General features: G+C 39.8%; 1 protein-coding gene across 1 annotated transcript in view; it reads right to left on the bottom strand.

Moving 5' to 3' along the window:
• Nucleotides 1-18,758, bottom strand: part of fam120c (family with sequence similarity 120C) — a 60,420-nt gene extending 41,662 nt beyond the window's left edge. The window contains exons 1-7 of the mRNA XM_017407164.3: nt 18,243-18,758; nt 12,524-12,770; nt 12,296-12,378; nt 11,191-11,319; nt 4,296-4,398; nt 4,090-4,163; nt 450-724 (exon numbers count right to left, since the gene is read on the bottom strand). Of these exons, the coding sequence (XP_017262653.1) occupies nt 450-724; nt 4,090-4,163; nt 4,296-4,398; nt 11,191-11,319; nt 12,296-12,378; nt 12,524-12,770; nt 18,243-18,758 (1,427 nt within the window). The remainder of the gene's footprint in view (nt 1-449; nt 725-4,089; nt 4,164-4,295; nt 4,399-11,190; nt 11,320-12,295; nt 12,379-12,523; nt 12,771-18,242) is intronic.
• Between the last annotated feature and the right edge of the window lie 610 nt (nt 18,759-19,368).

Here is a 19,368-nt window from a genome sequence, read left to right on the forward strand (position 1 = left end):
GAAAAAATCATGTTTGAGTGTAAATGCAGTTTTCAATTAATTCCCCGCTCAAAAGTTTTTGTCTCTTACGCTGATTTCTTCTTTTAACATTGTGAAGCTCTACTTAGAACCTTCTTAAGATCCAATAGTGCAAAATGCAAATTCTTGCAATTTTTTGACTGATCTTAAGATTTTGATCAGGAGTGTATTTATAGACAAAAAGATGGTGTTGAAGTGCAATTTGTTTTAGTCATTTTTTTAAATATAACACTGAGGTAATTTTTTATATCCATATCACTCATTACTATTTTCAATTAGCCGTTTCTATTTTTTTTGTGTGTCTTGTCTATGAACACCCCTGTTGCAAACTGGAAGAATTATGCTCTTTTTCTGAGTAGCCAAAAAAGCTTCATTAAGTGCTTTGGCTCTCTTTCCTGTTAAACATGTAAACTGTACAACTGGTACTTTACTTTGGGTTGTTGTCACTTGGTTCATCTCCATCTGATGATGAAGAAGGAGACGGAGAAGGGCCAGACTGAGTGCTTGTATGATGATTGGGTAAGCGACTTCCCCCCTGCGTTGAGTCGTATGGAGCTGACCAGTCGGAGAAGCCCATTTTGGTCGTCAGTGAGTCATTGCAGTCCTGAGATGGCTGCTGAGGGGTGTGGAACAGTGGGGTGGAGCCAGGTCCAAATGGAGCATTCTGAAAAGGTGGCTTTAACCCTGGACCCTGGGGTGGAAGAAACTTGGATTGGAAAGAGAAACAGAACAGTTTAAAAAATGTAAGCATTTCCTTACAAAAAGCACATAGAAAATACAAATTTCAGACAGCCTTCATTTTATTGCAAGCAACTACACTCCCACTGACCCAAGACTGCAGTCAGTAAATATGTTGTTAAACAGGTACTCTATCAAATAAGCCATCAATTAATTAAGTACTCAAATTAATGTGTTACACCAGTCCAGGGTTTCTGCAAGTTGTCAGTTAAATTTGAGACTTTTCGAAACCAGGGTCCCACAGCGTAATAGTGGTTAGAGCTGTCGCCTCACAGGTTCACCCCCTGGCTTATGCTGTCGGCATACTCCATGAGAAGTGAAATTGAAATTGGCTCTAATTCACGTGGTTGTGTGACAAAAATTGCGTAATTTAGTTCTTGTAGCAGCTTCATCCAGCACTTCTTGACACAAGGCCCTGGCCGAACGTTTTTTCACAGGGATATGCACCAAGTATTGTGTGACTGGTTAGAAGTTCATGAGCGTGTTTAGTAGTGGAAAAGTGCTCGGACTGCAATGCTCTCATTTTGCTTCAATTACTCCGATTCCAGAAACTGATTGTTTGTTGTAGTCAGAGCAAGCAATATGGACAGTTCTGAAGCGAATTTGGCTGAGTTAGTTCACCTGTATGATTCTTCCAAGAAAATGTATAAAGCTTGTCAAATGGGGAAAATTTGTGAAAGGAGTCCAACTGCAAAAAAGTATGGCACTCTCTTTGTGACAGATTTGTGAGGGCCAAACAGAAGATGTAGGAATGGAGTGGCGAACCTGGTGGGAAGAAACCCATGCCGGCTCTGTACACTGCACTACAGTGGCTGGACACCCATATGAAGCAATGTGAGACCAGCACCAACGTGAAGACCGGTGTTTCCTAACTTAAGGTACGCAACAGGTACACCAGAAATTAAGCTTATGTGGGAAGAGACAGAGAGGCTGTAATGCTAATGTGATCATCATCATAATAATAATATAATAATAAATAAATCTAAATCCAGACTTTATGTGACTTTAAACACTGAATGTTGTTGTTTGCATCTGTTAACACGCAAAGTAGTAACAGATCTTTCTCCTCCTGCTCGTCAAACATGTTCACCTCCTCCTCATTACTTGTGACCTCATAATTGTACATCTCTGCCAAGCTCGATGTCACTGTGTTTACTTTTGTTGAATAACCAGACCTATATATATTTGGACTGTGACATGTCCTGAAGAGGGAGGGGTTTTCATAGAAGTTCTGCTTCATGTATCTTGTGGACGATGAAAGGTTTGTGTGAAAACAAATGTAGGGTTTCCCCCAGAAAAGAGGGTAAGCCTGGTGGTAGGTGGCCGTTCACCGGCCGACCGTGATTTAGTAAAAAAAAAAAGATTAAAGTTGATAGAAAAGTTGAAACTATGGCTATTTATTATGTGATATTGTAAGATATTTGTGCCAAATATTTACACAACTACAGTTTTACAAAAAGGCACTTTTGAAATACTTTTTAAAACAAAAATACAATTACAATAAATACAAATTGTTTGCACCTAATTTGAATCCTAATTTAAGTCTCATTTACAAATAAATTAAATTAACATAAATTAAAAAGTGCGAACAAGGCACCAACACACGTCTCACGTTAAGGCCAATGAATAACAACAGAGAACACTGAAAAAGAGATGCTGTACTGTACTGTGCTTTTGGTGCCACAGGCTGCATGTTGGATCACTACATGTAACAACAAAACAAAGCATATCTAATGCTGAATTTAGTAGCATAATTTTACTGTTAAACAAGAATAAATTAGCATGCGTCATAGTAACATTTTCACTAAGCACAAAACATGCTTACCATATTCGGTCTTATAAAGCCACCCGCTGAATTTTAAAAAAATCAACCATTTTTGATTAAACGCGATAATGTTTATTGCTGTGGCTCTGACGACCTGCTAAGTCCAGGTAGCTGAAGGCAGCTCAGCCTCAGGGCTCATTGGAGTCCCGCAGGGCTTCGCAAACAGTGCGGGGACCTGAGCGCGCGGTGGAAGCATTTATACTTGGCGCTTACGTCGGTCCAATTTTCTCCGAAAAGACAGGGGGCAGTAACCAGTGGAAATACAGTAAAAAAAGAGCAGATGGTCGTCAGATCAAACACAGCTGCACGTATCCAGAAGGAAGAACTGTTGTGTTTCTGGCTGTGATACAGAAAAGATGCTTAAAATTAAAGCATTTAGTTTGAATTTTATTGATTTATTTGCTTTAGTTGTGATTCCCCCATCATAGGACTAATATTTCTTCCCTCTGTGGTCTATAAACACTCCTTTTTTATCGGCTGCAGCAGTAATCTCCTTCCATGAGTTTTGACCCATTTGATTATCTTTGTGATCTCTCACAGAGGGATCATAGAAATGTTGATATAGGCAAACCAGCTCCATGATGCAACACCGAGCAGGACCTTCGCGCAGAGGCGGGGACAGCGCAATTGTGTCACTGTTGGCGCGCGTACCCTCGCGCAGTGAGGTAGATAAAGGTAACGGTTTTGGGAGTGCGATTGGAAAAAACATGTATAAAAAATGATGTATATATAATAAACAAGCGGAGCTTAGCCTGGCGGCAGGGTCACCAAACCCTGGTGGCCCGCCAGGCTTATAATACACTGGGGAAATCCTGAAATGTCTTCCAACCACATGACCACGAACAGACTTCTTATGGACTATGATGGAGCCTCGAGGCCTTTTTATGTGAAGTTTGCATATTCTCCCAATGTATAAATGGGTTTTCTTCAGGTACTCCTGTTTCCTCTCACTGACGAAAAAAAAAGAATGTTAAATAAATTATTAATTCTAAATTGTCTTTAGATGTGAGAGAGTGTGAATGGTTGACAAATGGTCTCATTTGTCTCTATGTGGCCCTGTGATAGACCTGTCCAGGGTGTACACAGCCTCCAGCACAATGAGTGTTGGAGATGGGCACCAGATTAAAAAAGTGAGTTAAGAAAATTATAAAATGTATTTAAAAACCCTAAGAAGAACGTGTACATTTAAAAATAAAATACAGAAGGGCATTCTCACCTAAACTATGAAGTTGTGTTCCTTCTGTGGAATACAAATCCCTTACAATTATTTTTATTTTATACTCCACCCCCTTTTTATAAATTTGATTCACTGTGTTTTAATCCTAATGAGTTGAGAGGGAGCCTGAAAATTTTCTTACCTCTAAAGAGGGGCACAGTGCGAAAAGTTTTAGAACTACTGATGTGTGTCCCTGTGAAACACTTCCCCTCTGAGCAGTACACAGACATTTGAATAAAAGAAGCACCTGATCAAATTTATGTAATCAAGACCACAAGGTGAAGGAATGTACCTGATTCTTTCCAAGAGGCATCGGTCCCATGTGGCCAGGTGGTCCCCCAAACACAGTGGGTCCAAATCCAGGTACTTAGCACAGAAAGACAAAAATACAACAATTACAATGTTTCTTCTTAGTCGGTTTCATAAAAACAATTTCAACATTAAAAACATACCTACATATTAGAGATCCTACCCTACATACAGTTTACTACTACTCACAAATGAAAGAGGAGGGCCCTATGTTAGGGGAGCGTGGTTTGGAGGCAGCTGAGAAGTACTCCACAGCTTTCTTGAAACGCTCCACCTTATCCTCCATACGTGACTGCAATCAAAACAGAGCATGATGTTGGCTTTTTCAAACACTCAGGTTGTGAGTCAGCAGTTCTAGTTGACTGGTCTGTTGGTAAGTTTCTGGAAACTTTCAGTATGAGGTCTTTTACGCACATAGATCAATTATAGAAATGCTTGAGGTTGAAATGTCTGGGTACATTGTTGAAATACACAAATCACAGCACGAACTAGTGACCTGGCATGCAAGCTACAGTGGAGTCAATGTTTTTTGCAGTCTCGTCTAAACAGTGATTGCGATCACAGCATTATCATGTGGACAAGTAACGTTTTCACAATCAACATTGGAAAATTTAGAACGTCTCCAGGAGGTCATTCAAATGTAAACAGGGTTTTAATTTGAAACCTCCTTTATGTCTTTGACATAGGCTGATTTTCAGAATACTTCTACCTACAGTGGAACAGTTTGGATTAAATGCATATTAATGTGAGTAAAAACCAGGATAAGTGTAGCCTCCCCTATTCGCTAGCCTTCACCTCCTATGTATACAAAGGCAGTAGAGGAGCTTGCTGATTGGTGTAAAGCAAATATTCTTTGCACTAATGTGGCAAAAACAAATCATGGTGGTGAATTTCAGGAGGAAAAGCCATTAAGAAGATGAAAACAGCCAAATACTTTAGCCTGAACGTGTCCAGTGACATTGAAATGAGTCCCGAACATCCAGCATCATAAGGAAGGTTTACCAATGACTTATGAGAAGGCTGAAGAATGCTGGTCTTCGAGCTTATGATTTAACTTAGTTTTAAATGGTAAATAGGCTGTGCTTATATCGTGCCTTTCAAGCCAACCAGGCCACTCAAAGCACTTTACAACATAATCTATGCCCTCATTTACCCAGCCATATGGCACTCTACTGAATCTCTACAAATCTAATCTGAATAAATCATTCCATAAAGTCTAATCAGTTCTTTAGATCACATTCATACACTGATAGGGTACACAACATAGGCAATTAGGGGTTCGGGACACTTTGAGATGCCTAGGAACACTCTGAAATGTGGCATACAACCTCCAACTATCTCATTGGAGGACGACTGGTCTAATCACTAAGCAACGGTCGCCCCACAGCATGGTGAAATATCTCCTGACATTTTCCAAATCAGTTTGGAAACTGTTCTGAGGCTGACAAGAAGGCACTACAAACAATAATTAGATCTGTACAAAAATGACCAACATCAGCCTCCTTTCACAAGAAGTCCTTTCCAACTGCAGAACTAGATCAACGAACATTATGAACGAGCCCACCCATCCAGCCCATAAACTGTTCACCCCCTTTTCCTTCAGGCAGAAAGTTGGGAAGCCTCAAAGTCTGAACAAGAAGGCAGAGGAACAGCTTTTTTGCTGAAATTGTGAGGCTTTTGAAATAGGTTTGGGCAATAGGCAAAAGGTTTTCCACAGGCCATCATCTGTCTAAAAGCTGACAATATATTTGTGTAGCTGCCTTTAAGTGTGGGCTGCAAGTGTGGGCTGCATAGTAAAAAAATTGACACCTCACAGCAAGAAGGTTGCAGCAGACCCTCCAGGATTTCGCGATGTTGTGATCGCAACTATTAACGCAAAATCAAGCAAACCCCGCGAAATCGCAACTTTGCCCAAAACACCACCACTTTCCCACAACTTTAACCAAAATAACCCCAAATAACTCATGAAGAAGAGATGTGACGTCACATCCTGTTAACATCAGCATGCCGGGAGCATGCAGGAGCAGCGACCGAAGCCAAAATGTGCGCTAATGCTTCACATTTGCCCACAAAGATTTCAACAAAACACTGCAGTTAAGTTATTTTAAGTTGGATATTGGATATTTGCGCTCAACGGAGTTAGCTGCGTCTAGCTCACGGCTGACTTAGCTGTCCCTAAGTGAACCACCGCGCGTGAGAGAAGGGGCCGGCAGAGAACGGCTGGCCGGCATTAGCGCTCCTGTTTCGGGTCAGCCGTGAGCTAGATGCCGCTAACTCCGCGAAGTGCGAATATCCAATATCCAACTTAAAACTAACTTCACTGCTGTCGCAAACCAGTTTCCTACCCAGCTGCACAAGAGTCGAGTGTTAGGGTTTTTCAATATTACCAGCCTTTGTGTTTATGTGCAAAACATGCCTACGTGTCACACCGGATGTCAGAGATATTGAGTTCATTTGTATCATGTTTACATTTTATCGTTCTTACAGGCGTCAGTAAATAATCTACGTAGGCCAGCCAATCACCCAAGTATCGTCACTGTACCTCTGATAATCTTTGTATCAGGATTGATAGACAGAATGTTTCACTACATGCTGTAAGTTCTGTTTGTGTGATTAATCTGTGTGGCAGAACCGGTCCTGACCGATTCAGCCCCCAACCATTCCTTGTTTCTAATAAAAAGATGCTGATGCTACAGGACTTCAGAACTCACTGGAGTTTGACCCAAAAGGTCGTTGCTCGAGTGACTTCTCCTTTTGCAGAAGTATCCTAAAAACAATTTACTCTCTCTCTCTGTGGTTCTTTGTTTAGGTTGGGTAACTTAGAAAATCCCCAACAGGAGGGAAGCTGTTTTGCACGTCCTGCAGTGTAATCATGGAACATAAACGCATCGACAAACACTTTGTGTCTGCACAATCCAGAAATGGTCATGAATGTCAGTTTAAAAGCTATCAAAGTTCTCAAGTAAAGCACCTTTTGATAATGTCAATGTTTGTTGGTAATTATCTTACAAAACTAGTAAGTATTTTTGGTTTATATATTAAAAGCTATGGTTTTTTATTTATTTCAGTAAAAAAAAAAAATCACAACTTTTCATCGCAACTTTTACAAAAATGCCCCGCAAAATCAGGCATTTTAGCCAGCAACAATCACAAAAAATGCCCACGAAATCCTGGAGGGACTGGTTGCAGGTATGCCCCCGGCTTGGCCTTTCTGTGAGGAGTTAAAATCAACTCCCATTGAATGTGTGGGATTTCTCTGGGTACTTTGGTTTCCTCCCAGAGACCAAAAACACGCATATTATGTTAATTGATAACTCTAAATTGACACTAGGTGAGTGAGAGTGTGAATGGCTGATTGTCTTATTTGTCTTTACGTGGCCCTGTGATAAACTTCAAACCTGTCCAGGGTGTCCCTCGCCTCTCACAGTGATTGCTGGAGAAGAGCACCAGGTTCCAAGCAACTAAATTGTGTGCTACAGTAAGCTGGTTGCAGCACGCGCTGCATCTTCAGTTTCCTACTTCATAATTGATTAAGTATGTACAGGCATGGTCAATTGCCAATTTTTCAAAAGTTACCAGTATCTGGCGACTTCATTTGGTTACCACAATAATTGTTTTATCTCAATCCATTACTGTAGTTTACACATTATAATTCTTACCAAAAGCAACTACAGTGACAGAGGGAGACCATATTTTTTTGGGCAGGTGTTGTGGTTAGGAAACAACTTGGCACATTACCTTGCAGTAGAGTGAGCAGCAGGTTAGACGCTAGTTGGAAAAATAACACTGGTGGCTGTATTAACTATTTAAATTTATATACTTTATTTCAATATTTGAGTATTAGAAAAATCATTGCCCATTCCAAGGGTTTTTTGTAGCCTAGTTTTTGTAGTTAGTTATAGTTTTTGTAGCCTCACAAGCTGAATTACTCCTACCTGATGTCATCTCTGGTCTCCTCTACAGCAGCTGATCACTGACCTCATGTCTGTCTCCTTCATTCCTTCTCTGTGTTCTTCTCTAAGTCATATGGTCAAACAAGTATTATTTAATAGCTTTAAATAAATTACACATCTTGCAAATGCACTTTTTTAATATAAATAATATTTTTAAATGAATCACCTGGTATTAAGTGGCTGTTCCTACACCCTAATTTTAGACCAACCTCTCTCCTTTCTGTCTGTCCTGATTCTTTCTCTCCATCCTCACAGCTGAATGACAGGAACTTTGTGTTCAGGAGGTTTAAAAAATACAGCAGTCAAACCACATGTAAAAACATGAAATCTTCATTGTAAATGATGTCCTTGTTGAATATCAGTTAGTGATCAGACACTTTTTCTGATCAGACTTATCAGATTAATCACAGCAATCACTCCCAACTTTTGTAATTTATCTGCTTTAATACGTGTCTCTGTTATTGATCATATCATTTACACATGCAGAACATCCTACTGGATTTACGCCACTGTGGACACAGAGTGGAGCGGGTCTCCTCTCTGCTGTGAGATTGACAGCTGTCAGTGCTTGGGGAAGTGGGCGGGGCTTACGGTACGCTGCAGAATGAGTGCTTTCTTACATTTAGCCGCCAAAGTCTTCAATAACGCAGAAAAAAAGTCAGTACATTTGTCGCTAGTCGCTTTTAAAAAATGGCCAGACGGATCTGAAAACTCGTTAAATATAGTGACAAAGTCGATAGGTTGGCCCCTATTGTGCTCCATCCCGTGCGGAAAACATTGCGCTGCACATTGGTTCCAGTTTAAAAAAAGGACGTCTGCGTGTGTATTATTTTTTAGCGTGAGAAATACAAAAAGTGACGTGTGAGCGTTTGCGCTTCACGAAATGCGTGTGTCTCGCGGTCAATGCGTGAAACTTGAGAGCCCTGCTTTTATTCATAGACTAATAAAAGATTGAGACTGATGATAAGACTTTAAAGTTCACAACGACACAAATAAAGCTGCAGAGAAAAGTAGCAGCGGTGTTAGCCGACATCGATCCGGTGTTACACCGGCTGATGAAGCTGCTGTGATCCACTTGTCAAGCCGCAGGTCTCTGGTTTTAGAATATTTTGTTTTTTTTTGGTTTGTGTTCCTATGCTTTGGCAACGCTGTTCCGCAGTAATGTCAACAAAGCATCTTTTCCAGAAAAGAGTTAATGTGCGTCTGGATGCTGGACGCTTTCAGGGAAAGTCCGAAAACAGAATATTGCTCTTGTAAATGTTTAACCACTGCGATAACAATGTGCTCACGGTGTATCCTTAAGAGAAATTAACCCATGTAAGAGCAAGAAATAATTCCAAGGGAAATACCACTAAAGAGAGCATTCTTTTCTCAGAGTTAACAAAGTAACGCCATGTGGGAGAAATTATAAAACCGACATCCTGATGTCCCGTTCTCCTGAAGGCAGCACGGAGCTGCGCCGAAGAGAAACACCATTGATACAGCTGCAGTTCTGTGCCGGTTTTAATGATTTAGGCCACAATATTTTTGCAAGTAGTTCAAAGTTTAAACTGATATTGTTGTGAATCTTTGGTGTAAACTTTACCTTCAAGCAAACGCCCCCCAAAAGAATATCAACGCCCCCTTTTTGAAAATATTGCTGCCAGCGCCCCCTGTTATCCTCTCAACACCCCCCAGGGGGCGGTACCGCCCCCGTTGAGAAACGCTAAACTAGATGATAGAAGTCCTGTTTTTGTTTTTTTAGTTGTTTTTTTTTTATTTATCATGTCCTGGATGACTGAGAATCTACACTGGCATTGAACCTGTCTGCTTAGACAAGTTCCTCCTGCTGCCTGTTAACAGTGCAGTTTTTTCTACTGGTTAATGTCTTTTAAGGAGGATGATATATCAAACATTCACCACTGAATTAGTAGAACTTCATCAGCGGTTTATGTAAAGGTGTTATTCTTCCTGTGTGGTGCAGTGAAAAAACACTTGCACCATAGTAGCACAGCTCAAGTGACTGCCTTACCACATCACAATTGAAAAGCCTTAGTCTATGAATTTCTCAGGGCAGTCACGAGACATTTAAACATTTAAGTGAAGTGAAGTGAAGTGAAGTGAAGTGAGATTTATTTATATAGCACTTTTCAGCAACAAGGCGATCCAAAGTGCTTTGCAACAGAAATAAAAACAGAATCCAATACAGCAGGTACATAATGAAACCCAAAAAGAAAGAAAGAAAAAAACACATCAAACATGTATAATCTAAATGAAATATAGGATAATCTAAATAAAATCCCAAAACCAGACATATCTAAGCATGACCTAAGACAGTCAAAATAGTAGCTAAAATAATCTAAATTAAATCGTAATCAGATATAAAAATACAAAAGTAAAAACATCAATCATGTATAATCTAAGTGTAATATAGGATAACCTAAGTAAAATCATGAAACTATTTAGGTCAATATATTGGGGTAGGGGGTGGCTATGGGATAGTGGTAGGGTAGCCATCTTGGGATCGAAAAGTCGCAGTTTCGAACAAGACACCTAACTGTGGTTTGGTACTGAAGTGTGATGAAGAACAGATACTGACTCAGGCCTAGTGGCAAAAGTTATAAAATCTTTGAGCTAGGGATCGCTAGTCAATTTTAAATGTTTGAAGAGTTGCGAAAAGATACAAATTCCAAGAATTTTTATGATTGCTGTTTTAATAAGCGGCTGATTTTATTTATTTATTTTTTTTACTGTCCACACTGGACCACAAGTTAAAGGTAATGTGCCAGGTTGTAATCCTAACCACCATGATGCTTCACCAGATGGTGAACGCTAGACTATAATTCAACACAAGTCTTCATCCCAGTCATGAGGACAATATCTTTTTTTAAACAAAAACTGGTGGTGGTTATTTAGGGGGTCTGGGTGAAGGGGTATTTGAATAATAGTCAATTACTAGACAAAAAATTCAAAGACTACTTTTACTTAAAACTTCCCCTCCTACTTTGAGAATCAGCAAAAATATTGTTACTCAAAGCATGTTTATTCCTCAGTTACATATTTTACATATAAAATATGTATGAATTAATCCTCATCACTCAAATAGTAATGAATATTAGCCAGCAAAGTTTTTCAGTGTACACATAGCCAACCTGTGACTGTTTGAAGACATCTCTGGCGATGGCGTCAAGGTTTCCCAGGTCTTTGATGGAGGAGACAAATTCTGAGACGGCTTTGATCACAACCTCACAGGGTGGCAGCACCAACTGATGGGCTCGCACCTGGGACAGCAGAACAACAAACGGGAGAGCAAAAGTTTTTTGCTGCTACAAAAGGTATTATTCCTTCAATGATGATATACTGAAAAGGATATTTTAATAAACTAAATATTTTCATTTTAATCAACTAAAAAAAGACATTAAAGCACAACTTAAAATTTACAAATTAGATTACTGTTTGGTTTTAAAAAGCTATGCCTGAAGCAAAATCTGAGAACATCCCAAAGAAGAATCGCATTCATGCTGTTTTGTTGTGTAGTTCAATCTTTAATGTATTAGCACAAGTAAACTTAACTCTCTGTCAATTTTCTGGACTCAAATGCAGAACTGTTTTGAAGAGTAGCATGAAAATCAGAATATTAAGGCACCCATTTTAATACGATGTGCATTTTTATCTGGCAATCAGTATCAAAATTGACATTGGACATTTCAAATGTGCTGTTGCCTGAATGAAGATGGCAACTGAACTATGCTAAAATCTTACATAGGATTGGAAAACTAGCATTAACATTTTCAATTTTCCACTTTTTGTCAGGATGCATTGAAACTTGACAGACCATAGTTTATAAAGTCAATTCAAGGCACAAACAATTTTCTCATATTTAATGTTTCATGTGGAAACTAAAAATTTGTTATTTGTAAATACATTTTCATTGTATTATCTATCAAACATACTGAAACATCCATGAATTGTTGTTTTAACTAAGATGATAAGTGTGCAGAGTTGCTTTAACTATTGTTAATTGGTGAGATGTTCTGAACACTAAAGAGTTGTTTATTCAATGTCTACAGCAAGACATTAAATTCCCAAAACATGATCTTTATTTTCCATCAACAGTTCTAGCAAACATTTTCAGACTTCAATAGAAGCACTTGGAGGATTTCAGAGTTAAACCATGTCTGGTTTTCAAGAAGCTTGCAGTTTTCTCAGTGTATGCTGCAGTACAAAGCAGGCTCTGGAAACAGAAGCCTTTAGTACCTTGAGGGAAGCAAGTGGGTGTTCTGGTCCCAGCAGACTCCAGTGGAAGGCAGCCAGGTCCTCATCAGGCAGAATATGATTTCCTACAAATAAGAAACTCTTTCAAATATCTGCCAGGTCAATAAAGTTGAACAATAAATAAAAGCACAGAGATTACAGTGATGTCATTGATACAGCAATAAAAGGCGGTGTTACAGGCTGAGGTATGGAAAGAGTGCTGCTCCTCACCCAGCAGAGCAGCGAAAAGTGGCAGGTGCTGTGTTTTCAGCCCGAGCTGCCTGGCAGCCTCAGACAGCAGATACTGATGTGTGGTCAGGTTTTTGCCATTCCAGCTCAGTTTGAGTGCGTGCGAAGAAAAGTAGGCGGGCACGCTGCAGAGGGCAAACTCAGAATCCTGAGCAATCAAGCCAGAGAATCCAAAGTCCCTGTAGAGAGACAGCACTTCCTGGTGGTGGTCCTCCAACGTCTGTACAACCTGCAAAATTAGAGTCAAGAAATTCAGCTTCTAGTGAACTAAAACAGAGACTAATCACATTACCTTCCATACAGTTCATACACCAGCTTCAAAACAATAGAATAAAAACATTTTCAAAATCACTAAAAATACAAAGATTTTGAGATTATGCTTTGCTTTTATTGACAGCAATTTGCATTTGCAGCTTATACCAGTTTTATCTCTGTGCATGTGTGAGGTTTGGTAGAGAAGGCCTAGTGATGAAGGGCATGCTTCTCCACTTAACAGATAAAGTTCTGATTACAGCGCCACTTTTCAAAGTTTCCTGCCCCCTTGTCACCTCACAAATGTTTTTCTAGATCTGCCTGACTATAGGCCAGATTCTCTAGATGGATATTTGAGCTACTTTTTTAATGGTGGTATTTAAAGCTCAGCTCTCAGGTTGTTAGGGTTGGGTGACTGAACGACAGAGATCGGAGTCCATCAGTCAAAAGAATTGTTTTATGGAGGACATTTTCTGGTTCATTTTAGGTAATTTAAGTTTCTCTTTTAAGAGTTTTGACCAGTAAATGACTGTAAAATTCAAATTCAAACTTGAACACCATTGTCATACACCCTGATTGTGTGCAGAGGAAGCTGCATCAAATTTGGTGTCTCCACCAGCCGAGGCATATTGGTAACAAGCAAACACACACAGACATTTATTAATTTATTACATGCAATAACTTTCATCGGGGTTGGGCGGGATGGGGGAGGGACCCCTTGGATAATGTTAGTGGAAATGCTGCATTCAGTGACTACAAATTTTCAATTAATTTACAAACAAGTGGTACATGAGGTGAACTGATTTTGCCTGACAGAGCAGAGCAACTTTAGGAATATTTTTTATTTGGTATCATAGAATTGTAAACTAGCATCTGTGTTGATCACTGTAAAAAATAAAGTTAGAAATCCAATTTTCCCAATAAATGCAACATTAGTTAGTGATGGCAAGACTGGGTATGAGAAAATGGTTTGGTAACAAATGGCAGGGTTTCCCCCAGTGTAATATAAGCCCGGCGGGCCGCCAGGCTTTACTGCCCCCGCCGCCAGGCTAAGCTCCGCTTATTTATTGTAATATACGTCATTTTTACACACATTTTTTTTCCCACCTGTACCCCCAAAACCGCCACCTTTCTTTACCTCTTTACACGGTAACACCTACTACAACATACAACATGTCATGGAGAAAGGGTCAAAAGACGTTGAACTCCTTTTTTTCCGAAGTCAGAAGAGTATGAAAGCAGACAAAAACTCTACGTACAGACCCACACTCAAGACCGAATGAGCTGCGCGCGACTCCCAATGACTGGTGCGTGATAGTGACTCACCTACACGCGAGACCCAGTCAGGGCCGTAGCTACCATTGAGGAGCTCAGTATTTTTCTGCTGTGTATATTTAAAAAAAAATAATCAAAACAACGCTTTTGAACGGCGTGGTTCTCTGCGTAGCTCCACCAGTTTACTATAGGAGGCGCTGCAACTATGTGCAGCTGCAGCCAAACTCAATGTCTACGAAGAAGAGTGCAGCTTGGCGTACCTTACTGCTAAAATAAAGACCCAGGGTTTCCCCCAGCGTATTATTAGCTTGGCGGGCCGCCACCAGGCTTTGGTGACCCTGCCGCCAGGCTAAACTCCGCTTGTTTATTATAAATACATTTTTTCCCACCGCGCTCCGTTCAAAATGGACGATTTCAGTGCTCTAGCGGAGCTGGTTCGCCTATATCAGCACAGAGTCCTGTGTGACTCCAATGAGCCTGAGGTCGAGCCACCTTCAGCTACCTGGAGTTAGTAGGTCGTCAGAGCCGCAGCAATAAACATCGAACGAGCAGGTTTAACCAAAAATGGTTAGTTGAAATGAAATTCTGCGGGTGGCTTTACAAGACCGAATATGGTAAGCATGTTTTGTGCTTAGTGAAAATATTATCCATGTTTACCAGCAAAATTATGCTATTGAATTCAGCATTAGATATGCACAGGACAGTACAGCATCTCTCTATTTTTCAGAGTTCTCTGTTGTTATTCATTGGCCTTGACGTGAGGCTTGTGTTGGTGCTTTGTTAGCACTTTTTCATTTATGTTAATTTAATTGTAGATGTTACTTAAATTAGGATTCAAATTAGGTGCAAACAATTAGTATTTATTTTAACTGTACTTCTATTTAAAAAGGTATTTCATAAGTGCTTTTTGTTTTTTGACAGTATATCACATACTAAATAGCCATATTTTCAACTTTCCTGTCAACTTTAATCTAAATTACGGTCAGCTGGCGAACAGACACCTACCACCGGGCTTAGCCTCTTTTCTGGGGGACACCCTGCTGGTACATTAAGCAAGCAAATAAAGATTATTTCCTTTCATTTGATGACATTTAGGTCTTAAATACAATACAAAACAAACTGGTTCATAAAACATATATTTTTTAAATATATGGTTTTAGGACACTGGAATGTAAATTGTTTATTTATTTGCTTCTGCTGGAAGTTTCTTCATGGTCAAAGGCAGATGTTACTGTCCACTGTTTCCTCTGTGCTGGTGCAGGATGGGGATTGTGCCAGAGGGAATTTTCAATATAATTAGTCATCTTCCTCAGACAAATAATCTTTTTACTAAATGGCATCTCATAATTACTTAATGTGATTGTACTTTCATTATATTTGAGTTGAATTAACTGTAACGGGATTTGAAAATTACTTAAAGGGACTTATTTTCTGTTGTATATTGTCCAGAGAAGATTTTTGGTTGTGCCTTGATGTCATATAAATAAATTGAATAGAATCTCTAAGTGAGCTACTTTTTCCCCCATTTTCTATAAATATGAGAAAAACTAAAATAGGTTCACATAAATCTATATAGTGTATTTTTCTTGTACAATTTTTTAATCCAATTTAAACAATAGAATTTCACAATAAATTGTAATATATAAAATTATAAATTGTTTTATCTTTAATTTTATCAGGTAGATTTTGTGGCTCTATACAAAATTATATTAATAAGAAAATTGTGAAAATCTCTCCTAATTGTAAAATTTGCAAACTAGAGGTAGATCATTTTAATTATCCAATATTAGCTAATTTAAAAATAAATCTGGCATGCCTGTTTATATTTAACAGATCAACTAGGAAGTCAAAGTACAAACACGCAGCATCTACAACCAGCTTACTGTAGCACACAATTTATTTTTTTAAAGCAAGAATTTTCTACTATAAAAATAGACGCCTGCTCAGTGAAGCAAGTGGAAAATCTGCTCCCCCATTTCCTTAAGTGGGGGAGCAACAACAAACATTTGCATATTTGTTGACCTAAAACATGCTATCACTCCCAAATATAGGACAAATGCATGAGGTGTTTATTGATTCTAGTTTTACTTTATTAGTTACAAGCTAAACTCCTAATTTGTAAAATATTCACAGGGTTTCCCCCAGAATATTATAAGCTTGGCGGGCCACCAGGTTTTGGCGACCCGACCGTCAGGCTAAGCTCCGCTTGTTTATTATAAAAATGTAATTTATTGACACGTTTTTTTCCACCCGCAACCCCAAAACCGCTACCTTTATCTACCTCACCTGCACCGATGTAAACGCCAAGTATAAACGCCTCCACCACGCGCTCAGGTCTGTGCGCTGTTCGCGGAGCCCTGCGGGACTCTAATGAGCCCTGAGGCCGAGACATCTTCAGCTACCGCTAGAATTAGCAGGTTGCTGGAGCCGCAGCAATAAACATAACGAGCAGGTTTAACCAAAAATGGTTAGTTGAGCTGAAATTCAGCAGGTTGCTTTACAAGATCGAATATGGTAAGCGTGTTTTGTGCTTAGTGAAAATATTGTCCTTGTTTACCAGTAAAATGATAGTATTAAATTCAGCATTAGATATGTTTCGTTTTGTTGTAGTGACCCAACGTGAAGCCTGTGCCACAAAAATTAGGATTCAAATTAGGTGCAAACAATTTGTATTTTTTTTTTTATTGTATTTTTGTTTTAAAAAGTATTTCAAAAGTTCATTTTTGTAAAACTGTAGTTGTATAAATATTTGGCACCAATATCTTACAATATTACATAATAAATAGCCATGTTTTTTGTCAACTTCATTCTTTTTTTTACCAAATCACGGTCGGCCAGCGAACAGCCAGCGAACGGCCGGCGAACGGCTGGCAAACGGCCACCTACCACTGGGCTTAGCCTCTTTTCTGGGGGAAACCCTGAATCAGTATGTATAACATCCCCAGCTTTGAGTTGGTTCAGTCCAAGTCAGCTGAACACTGGTAGCCTCTGCTACTCAGCTGCAGAGAGGAGAAAAAAAACAACAAAGTTGTCTTTTTAAGCGTTAAAACTCTGCAGCATCTTTTTCTGGCTATGAATTAGACAGAATAGCACAAGAACATTAGAAGATATCAAGCTATGTGTGAGCACAAGAGATCCACATATTTAGAAAAAGTGGTCCAATAAATCCTTTTATTCTGATCTAATCGACATCAACCTGGAGCTAATACTAGATTATTTTTGGGAGGGTTAACAAAAGTCTAGGCTAAATTTGGACTACATATGATCTAAAAGTAAAGATTTTGTAAAAGTCTACATCTGGGTTAATATTTAAATAAATCATGGCATTTCACCACATTTTAAAATCAATAAAAATCATCAACACCCATGACAGGATTTGAACCCTAGTCCCCACCAACTAAACATATATGCTCAGTCAGATTATTGCTTGCTCTTATGTGGACACAATCAATGGCTATGTTTGCACCCCTATTTTATCACATGATCAAGTACCCATTTCTATACCTATACATGTATTTTTTGCTGTCAAAGTTCATAAGTGTTTAATACATGTTTATTTAAGTTCAGCAATTATGTTAAAAATGATGGCTATGTGTTTTTGTTAAATGGGAAATATGAATAGAAGAAGAAGAAGAATATTTTAAAAAATAAATCTGTGTTGTACAGGAGCCATTGGCTGCCCTGATTTCTTAAAATCAGCATATAAAATACCACATCAGTCGACCTCTTATAAAAAAATACCATCATATCCACAAGGCAATATCACACATCCTTAATAAAGTTTTAAAGTCATTGCTTAGGACATTAGGCATGTCTGGAAAATGAGTTTGCACAGAGATTACAGCAGTTTGTTTGTGTTCTCCAACAGCAGGTATTTGAAATAATTTTTTACTTGTAGATCACACATTCATTATCATCATCATCATAATAATCTCTGGAGGAGGTGACATGTAATTAATGAGATGGCCAAACATTAAAAGTTATTTAAAAAACTAATGTTTATTTAAAGTTATTATCTTTAGATTCAATCTTTAAGCACAACTTGAAAAAAATTGTGAGCAAATCTGAAGTAACCTCATAATTAATTCAGATTTACGAAATTACGGAATTAGCCCAAATAATATAAGACGCACAATTAAAAACATGTTAAGACAGACAATATAACTTTTCTCACCCGCACTCGGAAGCGGAACATGGCGAGGCGGACGCAGTGGCTGAGGCAGGCCGGGGGCAGGAACCATGCCCGGGGAGGCGGGGTGGCCTTGCTGCCGACGTGGTTGACTATCAGCTGCGCCGTCTGCCGCTGGCCCTGAGCACGCCGCGCCCACTCGGGCCAGCGCTCCTTCCCCAGAGTGCCGTTGAAAACCACGACGAGCTCCAGGCCACCCTGATACAGGCAGGCCTGCGACAGAGCAGCCAGGTAGCCCAGCATGGCGTTCCACTCGCCTCCACACACCCAGTCCGTCTGGTAGCCACCGTACAGCCGCTGGAGGCTGGAGTCAGCGTCGATTAGGATCCTGGCAGGCGGGGGCGGGGGAGGCATGGGCCCGGGATGGTGTGGGTGGTGGTGTGGGTGATGATGGTGAGGGGGCTGGCGGGCCGCCGTACGGGCGAGCTTTAGGAGGTCCACGGGGACTGCGGCCCCGGGGCACCGCTTCTCCAAGTATTCTTGAAAACCCTGCACTCCCATGACGGTGTTGTTGAGCCTATGTGTTTGGCTGGGAGCGGCTTCTGAGTACGTTCTGTACGCCGTGTTTGTAATGGGTTGTGGGGCGAGACCAGGTAAGCTAACTGGTCTCCTATGTAGTGGCAAACTGTAGTTTAGTTCACGCTGTTAAAACAACCTATCTGTCCCCCTAGCCGGTGAAATGAGTCACCGTGCACTGCTGTCAGACAATGATGATAATACAGAGTTATCCAAATGACAATTTCTCAGTTATGATCGTGACTATTCAGTTTAGTGTCCATTCCTGTGGATTTTTGGTGTGATGCCAGCAAGGCCAGTGATACTATCTACAACCAGAAAAAGTTCAACAGATTTTCTACTCCCATAATTTGGCTCTAACACAACTATCTTCCAAAATTCTCGTTCACAGCAAGTAACAGCCATGCAGCGGGGTGGTAAATATTGCTAGAAAATTTCTATTATGTGTTTATCCTGCAGGTTTAGTGCACATTAACAGATGCACTACTGCGCATTAGTTAGCAACCCACAGGCTAGTAGATGGCCAGTTTGCGAACATAATGTTAAAACCTTGAAATTCGGTCCTTTTGAAATGACAGCTGGATTTTTCTTGCCA

This window comes from Kryptolebias marmoratus, linkage group LG8, assembly GCF_001649575.2.
Source record: "Kryptolebias marmoratus isolate JLee-2015 linkage group LG8, ASM164957v2, whole genome shotgun sequence".
NCBI lineage: Eukaryota > Metazoa > Chordata > Actinopteri > Cyprinodontiformes > Rivulidae > Kryptolebias > Kryptolebias marmoratus.